Here is a 10,210-nt window from a genome sequence, read left to right on the forward strand (position 1 = left end):
CCAGACTAACAGACTATTCCAGCCAGGGCTTCAGGTAAGTTCTACACTTTCCCAGCACACAGAGACTAAACAAAGAATAATACAGCTAGCTCTCCCAGGACTTGATCATTATCCCAATTTTCTGAGTCCCCTAAAGATGTCATTGCCTCCAGACAGCAGCAAGCCATCTAGAGAAAATGATGCTCACATTCCTGAGGGGGGGGATTTGGTCATTCTGTGGGTTATGGATATTTGTCATGCTGTAGGGTAACTGGTTGCAAAATGTTACAGGTTATGGTAAGGAGGGAAAAAACTAAGCAAGGGAAGTTGGATCTTTTTCTGAAAAGAAAAAGGGGATAGAGTATATTGATACAAATTTAAGGTTATTTTTGTTATAATATACTCTTATTTCTACTCTTGTTTAAGGTATTATACTTATGCAGCTCATTTAAAAATATAAAGTTCTACATCCATTCTTCCATTGAAGGGCATCTAGGTTGTTTCCAGGTTCTGGCTATTACAAATAATACTGCTATGAACATAGTTGAACAAATGCTTTTGTCATATGATAGGGCATCTCTTGGGTATATTCCCAAGAGTGGTATTGCTGGGTCCAGGGGTAGGTTGATCCCGAATTTCCTGAGAAACCGAAATACTGACTTCCATAGTGGTTGCACAAGATTGCATTCCCACCAGCAATGGATGAGGGTACCCCTTCCTCCACAGCCTCTCCAGCAAAGGTTATCGTTGGTGTTTTTGACTTTAGCCATTCTGACAGGTGTAAGATGATATCTCAAAGTTGTTTTGATTTGCATTTCCCTGATTGCTAAGGAAGTTGAGCATGACCTTAAGTGTCTTTTGGCCATTTGAACTTCTTCTGTTGAGAATTCTCTGTTCAGATCAGTGCCCCATTTTTTAATTGGGTTAATTAGCATTTTAAAGTCTAGTTTCTTGAGTTCTCTATATATTTTGGAGATCAGACCTTTGTCTGTTGTGGGGTTGGTGAAGATCTTCTCCCAGTCAGTAGGTTGCCTTTGTGTCTTAGTGACAGTGTCCTTTGCTTTGCAGAAGCTTCTCAGTTTTAGTAGGTCCCATTTATTCAATGTTGCCGCTGCGGTAAAAAACAGTGACTTCTCGAATTTTGCATGCAAATGGATGGAAATAGAAAACACTATCCTGAGTGAGGTATCCCAGACCCAAAAAGATGAACATGGGATGTACTCACTCATAATTGGTTTCTAGCCATAAATAAGGGTCACCGAGTCTACAATAGGTGAATCTAAAGAAGCTAAGTAAGAAGGTGAACCAAAGGAAAAACATATAGTTATCCTCTTGGCTAAGGGAAGTAGACAAAATTGCCGGGGAGAAAATTGGGATCTTGGGGGTGGGGTGGGATGGGGGTAAGGGGAGATGGGGAGAGAAAAGTTAGAGGGGAAGGAGGTCGGGCCTTGGGAAAACAGGAGGATTGGGATAAAGGAAGGTTGGACAGGGGAGCACGGAACCACAATTCTTAGTTAAGGGAGCCACTTTAGGGTTGGCAAGAGACCTGACCTTAGAGGGGTTCCCAGGTGCCCAAGCTGAGGTCCCCAGTTAGTTCCTCGGGCAGTTGAGGATAGGGAACCTGAAATGACCCTATCCTAGAGCAATACTGACGAATATCTTGCATATCATCATAGAACCTTCATCTGGTGATGGATGGAGATAGAGACAGAGACCCACACTGGAGCACTGGACTGAGCTCCCTAGGTCCCAATGAGGAGCAGAAGGAGGGAGAACATGAGCAAAGAAGTCGGGACCACGAGGGATGCACCCACCCACTGAGACAGTGGAGCTGATCTATTGAGAGCTCACCAAGACCAGCTGGACTGTGACTGAAAAAGCATGGGATAAAACTGGACTCTCTGAACATGGCGAACTATGAGGGCTGATGAGACGCAAAGGACAATGGCACGGGGGTTTGATCCTACGTAATGTGATGGCTTTGTGGGAGCCTAGCCAGTTTGGATGTTCACCTTCCTAGATATGGACGGAGGTGGGAGGTCCTAGGTCTTACCAAAGGGCAGAAAACCGTGACTGCTCTTTGGACTGGAGAGGGAGGGGGAAAGGAGTGGGGGGAGGGAGAGAAGGGTGGGAGGAGGGGGCGTAGGGTGGGAGGAGGGGGAGGGAAATGGGAGGCTGGGAGCAGGTGGAAACTTGTTTTTTTTTTCTTTTCTCCTTTTCTCAATAAAAAAAATAAAAAAATATATAAAGTTCTAGTCTTTGAAAACTTTAGGATAATCAAGAAATGTAGGTTAGTAGTCATCTATAACAATCAAACTGATAGTCATGTTAGGCATGTTTTCAAGGTTAAACAAGTATATTTAGATAGATAGGTGATCTTTAGACACCCCAGAAGCATACAGATTATAGCATTTAAGATGTTTTAATGACATAAAGCTTTTCATAACAGTGAGATATGTCTGCTCCTGGCAGCACCAAAATACTTCAAAAAAGGATGATGGGCATCAAAGAACCTCCACATAGACTTTACTTTCATTGTGGCAGTTAGCCACTAGACAAAGAAACTGCCCTTGCCTCGACTGCTGACAATAGAACATCCAAAATGGACAAGAAGGATACAAAGGAAAGCAACTGCCACACTTTGTCAAGACAAGATAGGGCAGTCCTTCAAAATTTGGCAGCTACATGGCATCTCCTTGACTCTGCCTACTCTCTCTCTCTCTATATATATATATATCTCTTCTTTCAGCCTGGATATATTCTGCCCTTCCTTAGGCCAAAGCAGCTTTATTCATTAACCAATAAGAGCAACACATATACAGAAGGACATCCGACATCAGTACAGAGCATACAATTTCCAAAACTATAGAAATGACAAAAAAATCGCTGGCTTCCTGGACAGTCGCCCAAAGTTCCTGTGAAACATGAGGGCATCCATCTTCAGCCTACAGGCCTAATGTACCTGAAACTTTTTTGTGAAGCAGGAATTTTGAAGGACTGCTGTATCTTGTCTTGGCAAAGAACCTCCACAAACTTCTGAGAAAACTAGGATTTGGCCACCTTAGTAATAAACCAAAACAAAGTCTTACAATTGACTGCCACTTTTTAGCAAGGGAGAAGTTAGTGATGATCCCGACAATAGCAATTGTGGGTGTGGAAGAGGTAAAGCCTTCTGATGGAAGAGAGGAACTGGAGAATGTAGCAGAGACATCTTTGGGGAACAGTTTTCCTAAAGAGGTTAGAGAGGGAGCAAAAGCTCTGGAGCAAAAGAAGTGGGGTTAGGAATTTGACTACTTTTTAACAAAATGAGGGGAAAATTCAGCCCATTCCAATTCTGATAGGAACACTCCAGAAAACCAGCCAAATATCTTCAGTGTCCTTACTATTAGCCTATTGATAAAAGCATGGAGTTTTTGTTTTTCATAATTCATAATTCTTCTTTTGCTTTTGTAAAATAGCTGAAAAAATAAGAAAGACAAGGCTTCTAGGAAGGCTGTAGAAGCCAAATCCAAAATGTAAAAGTCCCTTCCTCAGAGAGAAGTTCAGTTTTGAACTTCGACAGAGCAATAGCAGCAGGAGAAAACCACCAGGGTACAGGCAAAAGAAAAACTGAATAAAAAAAGAAATAAAAAGGACAGTAACACGACTGTTCCTAGGTACGGTAGAAGAGAATGTTTATTGCAGACGTGTAGGAAAGCATAGGCAGAGGCAGGGACATCTGGGAGAGTCCTGAGCCATGTGAGGAAAGCATAGGCAGAGGCAGGGACATCTAGGAGATTCCCGAGCCATGTGAGGAGAGTGGGGAGGGAAAAAAGAGGGGAGAGATGGGAATCAGGTGCAGAAGCCAGGATGCCCAAAGGTACAAAGAGAGCAGCTAACCAAAATGGTTAGATTATATAGGGAAGGCAGCCCAGTCCCCTGGGCTGGGGAGTTCAGAGTAGGGGATGGGGTGTGCCAGCCAGTTGAGTCCTGTAACAGGCAAGGGCTGAGGGATTGAACCTGGTGGCCAGGGTCTGCTTTGATATGTTAAATAGGAACCTCAGCCATTTGTTACAGGTTTGAAACCTAACACAAACCATGTTCATTATCTTCTTGTCATGTGGCAAGAAGAAACACATGGCACACAATAGAAAAAGATCTCTCTTTTGTTGAAGTGATGGTTACGTTGGTATAAAATTGTCATTAATCTGTAAGAGTTCATAACTGAAGGATGAGATAATGATATATAAAATAAGTTATACTAATTCTACACACTGGCAGTCAATAACTGGAATGTAAAATTAGAAAAAGAATGACATTTACAATGAAACCAAATCATCAAGTTGGTAGGTATAAATCCAAAGGAATACTGTAAGATCTCTGCCCTAGTTCAGTCTTCTGTTGCTGTGATAAAACCCTCTGAACAAAAGCAACTGGGGAAGAAAGGGTTTATCTTATCTTACAACTTCCAGATCATAAGCCATCATTGTGGAAAAAAACTGAAACAGAAACTATCCAGGAACCATGCTTGCTATCTGGATCTTTTACTCCCTCACTGGTTTATGTGTACACAGTAACACACAAGCACAATTTTTAATGAAATAAAAATTTAAGAAATAACAGACGCAAACAATAATAAACTTAAAAAGAATGAGAAAATTTCATATAATCCCCAGAAATACAGGCTAATGGAGAACTTAAAATGTTTTCAGGAAATGATGCTAGAGGAACTGCACCTACATACTGAGGAAACATACAAGTGTAGCCACCAACTCAGCCTACAGAGAAGGCAGAGGTCTATTAGTAAAGCAAACTATAAAGCTTCTAGAATAAGACACAGAAGACCATTTCCATGACATTAGAGAAGATATAAAAGTAATAAATATAAAACAACAAAACCAAAATAAACATATTTCATAAAAACAAGAACTTCTATACTGGGGGTATAGCTGAGTAGTGGACGGACATAGATTAGACACTCTATATTGTTAATGTGTCTGACAAATAGGGACATATAAAGCCTTCTCATTGCACAAGTAAAAGACAGCAGAACATAGAAGGATCTCCAGGTCCCCCCAATCAATTATCAAGCATAGCATTATCTAACATTGATAAGCATTAACTAAAGTATAAGGACGACTTAGTACAAGGAAATTTTTCAACAAAAATGTATTTTATTTTTCTGATTATCTTAAAAATTCCAAGGCAGAACGTGCCTGGAGTTCATTTTCCTGAGATTCGGATATTAGCCCATTTCTGATGGTGTCAGAATAAATACAGTTTCCCAATAAATACAGTTTGGGCAAAATATCAGAGATCATATTTGTCATAAACTAGACAAACAATGCTACATAAATAATGATTCTCGGCTCTTTTTTGTAAACTGAACTAAATGGAGACCATTGCATGGTTACAGACCTTGGCTCACCAACATCAAACTATGACTGAATAAATGAATAGGACAACTCAAAGGTTCTAGATAATTTTATGTTCCATTTTAATTTAAAAAAAACAAATGAATATTAGTAAAAAACAATAAAGAGGCTTAAATTATTACTAAATTATTAGAAAACAATCTAAGCTATAACTAAAGGCTGCACATACATGTTAAACTCAAGCGAAAAGAAGCATCAATTTGATATAATAAATTCCAGCATGGAGAGGAAGAGGTAAGCACAAAACCCCACCCCTAGCTGAGGAGTTACTGGAATTTGATAATTGCAGGTAGACGAGGAGTCAGTTTTCTTTAAGGGTCTGGCTCCTGATAGATAGACCACACTCCAGGGCAGGTCCCATACACGAGAGTATTTGGGCAACACAAATGGAAGTCAGTGGATTGGGGGTGGGGGAGAAGAGAACTCGCCTTTGGGTTGGTAGGGAGGTGAGGATATATCAGGGGGAAGCTGGAGGAAGGGGAATGGATATGATCAAAAAATAAAAATATTACTTAAAAAGTTAATATTATATATAAAACAAGCACAAATACCCGTGCAATAGCCAGTACACAGAAACTATTATCATTTTTATTATAATCAGTATAAAATTTCTTAGATTTTTATGTTCTTATTTGTACCAAGTCATCAAAGACCAGTGCACATTCTATATTTATAATACATTTGCAGTTTTACACACAGAACATTACACATTTCAAATACTCAACAGTGTGGCTGGTGGTTGGTATATTTTAACATTTATTAAGTAAAAACTGTTTTAAACATTTTACATGGATTATTTCATTGAACACTAGCTGAGACAAACAGAAAAAAAGTGGTCCACTTTAAATATTCAACTGAACAAATAAATATCTAGATTCCTATTTACATAGATGTTTTGAAGCTTAAATTTTTGGCAATATTAAAAACAAAACAAAACAAAACTTTTGCCCGACATGATTTCCAATCTGGAAAAAAAAAAAAAAAGACTTACCAGCAATATGAGTTTCTGATACTTTTGTTTTAGGTCTGACACATGTGCAGACGGGTCTGCCCCCAGAATGCTGTACCAGTCCTTTTTGAGGATCTGCTCGAAAGCCATCGCTGCCTTTGAAGTGAGCCTTCTCAGAAAAGCTGCAGCAGAAATGTTATCACAATTCATTACAATCGGGATAATGAAATATCCCTTCCTAAATTCTTTATTACTTGATTGAGTAAATTACGATCAAAATGCAAACCCAAGAAAGTTGATAGTTCATTTAAAATGTCTCATAAATGCCATGTGTAAGGACAGCTACCAAGAAGTACAGAACACCTGCTAGATATATGATATATGTTTATCTTTTAAATAAATTCACAGTGTCATAAAAAGAGAATTTAATATGAGCCTCGGTGATGGATGAACTTCTAAGAAGGTATTTCTTATAATCTAATGGTGAAACTACCATAGAGGTGTTCACTAAAACCACTGGGGCTTATGAATAAAAAATTCGAATGCCAAAGAAATTGAAGTTGAGGGCATACATAGCCTCTGAATTTCCCCTGTTCTCTGCTTCCAGAGTAAATATAAGGCCTCACTAAATGACAGCACGGGCTCAGGGAGAGGGCAGTCCTCCTGCTAGGGCAAAGATGCTGACAGACTGCAAGGACCTCGCTCCCGAAGCTGTGCACGCCAGGATGCCACAGTCCCTGCTTTAGAAACCAGTTCAGCATGAGGCAGCCGGGTTGTCCGACTTGGAGTTTGGGGACCCGAGGCTTCCACAGTTCACCCTACCCAGCCAGCTCTGGCCGGTACCTTCCTTGGCTCCACACAGCGTCACACTCACCAGGCTTCGCACGGGAGCGTGTGCCCACTCCGCGGAAGATCGGAACCCACTTTCCTTTCCGCCGGAAGTCTTCGTTCAGCGGGAATGCGTTTCCAGTCGTGCCCTAGTTGTCGGTGCACATATCCTCAGGGCCCCGCCTCCCTTCCCCGACGCGGTCGCTATGGTAATTCGACCTGGTTTCCGAGGTTTCTGTCAGTGTGAAAGGAGCTCTGAAGAAATGCCTTTCCTCAACTTGTTCTAATTCTCCCTGGCCCCGGCTCCGACATTGTCACATCCTACATCCTTCCACCTCTGCTGCGGTGCACCTTCATTCCAGGTTCCGCTTACTTTACCTTGAGTAACTCGGGTCCTGTTGGTTGATACTGGGGGCCGGGAGTTGGTGATAAGCATGAGTGTAGCTAATAAATTATGCCTAATAATCATTCATTTTAGACTTCAGCAACTGACTTAAAGTTTTCTAAAAATTCAAATACGTTCACATTTACTATCTCTGTTTTTGCTTTCACTTCAGTCCACCAGGACAACTTTGGAAGGTGTTGCTATAGATACTTTGTAGATGAGGAAACAAATGAGGGATCAAGGCCAGATACGTAATTATGCAGGTGTAGAACCAGCCCTCTTACCAGAATGAACTGTCCTTTGTGAGTCTTTTAGGTAAGGGTTGCTCCAAAGGAGCACTTTTGAGTGTGCTGTTAGCGCGCTCTCCCTCCCTCCCTCCCTCCCTCCCTCCCTCCCTCCCTCCCTCCCTTCCCCCTCTTCTCTCTCTCTCTCTCTCTCTCTCTCTCTCTCTCTCTCTCTCATCTTTCCTTCTGTGTTCCCTTTTATTAACTCTTCCCTCTGTTTCTTACTTTGCCTTGGTCTCTTCTGTGCATTGAATCTAGAGATGAGAAGCATCTTAGTTTTGAGAACATGATATGATCTCCCTTGGAGATACAAAGTTGTTTCAGTGTTGCTACTTGATTCAGATATACTTTCTGTTTATTGTATTTTCCAGCAGCTTCTATCAGCTTAAGAGGTATTGAAAATAAAACTAAGTGGAAATAATATAATAGGATAAATTCTTTTAATGTTATGAACATTGCAGAATACATGAGGAGTTGCAGAATGATACAGCTGACTTTAAAATATAAATGTAAAAGGAGAGAGTAGGTTCTCAACTGGATTTTGTCATGTTCAAAGCAAAGATCATCATACTAATGCTGAGAGGGTCTAGTTTCAGTCCCGGACTTAGAAAACCATCTTGTGGGCCTACCAAAATGCACAAAGCAACAGAAGAAAGTATTGTGGATCTCTCCCTTTACAATAAGAAATCCCCCATTAAACATTCCTCCCCTCAAACAATCCTGTTTGACCCTTCTTTGCATACAGAAATATATTCAAGAAATCCAGTTTTAGGAACAAAAGGTTTGATATACTATTTCATTAGGCTGTTGTGATATCTCTTTTATTCTAGCCACTTACTTAATATTCCCCAGGAAATCCTAAATGCTTTTCATCTATATCCAAGTATTTTAGCTTGCTATCAACTTTTTCTTTTATCCTCAAGAAGTCCTTAATTATTCAAAACTGTCAATATTTAATTACTATCATCCAATATATAAAAACCCTCTTCTGATCTCTCAGCTCGTTTCAAAGATGTTTTTAGGGGTAGTTTACTTAGATCTGTATCCAAACACTTGAAACATTGAATCTGGTTGGTCTGTCTCTAAAAATGAATTTTATCAGACTAATTCCTTGACTAACAATGGTTCCTGTTGTTGTTTTTAGTTCACTGAAAAAAAAACACAGATGGTTTGTCTTATAATCCAAATCATTGACATTTGGATAAACCCCTCAAAGTGATTGTTACTGTGTCACTGCTCATTAATTTCCTTGTATCTAGAACAACATTATCCCATAGAAATATAGAAAAGTAAGCCACAAATGCAAGCTACATATGTGACTCTTGAAATATTATATTTAACACAGATATATCTATAATATTATCATCATAAAATGTAATCATTTAGGAACTGCTGTATAGGGTTTTTCAGCACAGCTTGGCCTGGACTACTCGTTTCCAGTATTCAGTAGCCTCCAGTCACTAATGGCTATGGCACTGAGCAAAGCAGGTCCAGAGAATGAAGTCCTCTTTTCCAATTACATTAATTTTTATTGTGTATGCATTTGTATGTGTGTGGGTATGCCAGCACATATTTTAGAGGTCAAAGTACAACTTGTGGGAATCAGCTGTTCCTCCTTCCATGTGGGATCTGAATACCAAACTCGGGTTTTTAGAACTGACAACAGTATTCTACCTGCTGAGCCATCTCTCCATCCCTAACATCCTAACCTTTTCTTCTGGCACTATTTTACCTTCTAGAGCAGCTAAGTCTTTAGAAAGTACTTCTTTCAATACTCATAGCAGGTCCTCGTACTCCTCTGATCCCATGACTTGTTATTGTCTCTAAAGGTATATTCTGTAACTGTTCTCCCAGTTAGATGGCCAGTCGTGTGCAGCAAGGAACCTCTCTCATTAGACAAACCGAGCACTGGGAGCTGTCTTGCTTCACCAGCACTTCCAACTTCTAGTGATGAGTTTCTGACCTGGATCAAGTCATTTTTCAGTGACAGGGTCCTAGAGTTAGTGGACCGGGGAAAAAGACTATAAAGAAGATAGGAAATCCGGGGTTAAGAGATTTTGTACAAGCTATGTCTTATGCTAAGCAAGCTTATTAAGACGTACGGTATCTTATATATGATTTTTAGGGGGAAGATAGACACGGTCAGCAGCAGACTGTCATACATCATAAATACGAGAATTCCGCAGGAAGATAATCAAGCAATGTTACATAAAGGAATAAAGGATATCTCAAGTGCCTCACAAGGGCCTTGGTACTGATAACCATAGCCCTTCGAGGGGGATAGTTGGTTTCTCAAGAAAACCTCAACTCCCACCAAACCCTGGCCCTGGGTCATTATTAGCTCTGCCAAGCATATTCATAGTTTTAGATG

General features: G+C 40.3%; 1 protein-coding gene across 1 annotated transcript in view; it reads right to left on the reverse strand.

Moving 5' to 3' along the window:
• The window catches only part of Dnajc24 (DnaJ heat shock protein family (Hsp40) member C24), a 42,000-nt gene extending 34,736 nt beyond the window's left edge, over positions 1-7,264 (reverse strand). The window contains exons 1-2 of the mRNA XM_041679295.1: positions 7,217-7,264; positions 6,385-6,524 (exon numbers count right to left, since the gene is read on the reverse strand). Of these exons, the coding sequence (XP_041535229.1) occupies positions 6,385-6,492 (108 nt within the window). The 5' untranslated portion in view covers positions 6,493-6,524; positions 7,217-7,264. The remainder of the gene's footprint in view (positions 1-6,384; positions 6,525-7,216) is intronic.
• Between the last annotated feature and the right edge of the window lie 2,946 nt (positions 7,265-10,210).

Source organism: Microtus oregoni, unplaced genomic scaffold (assembly GCF_018167655.1).
Source record: "Microtus oregoni isolate MIOR12 unplaced genomic scaffold, Mior012 000031F_ref0000149, whole genome shotgun sequence".
NCBI lineage: Eukaryota > Metazoa > Chordata > Mammalia > Rodentia > Cricetidae > Microtus > Microtus oregoni.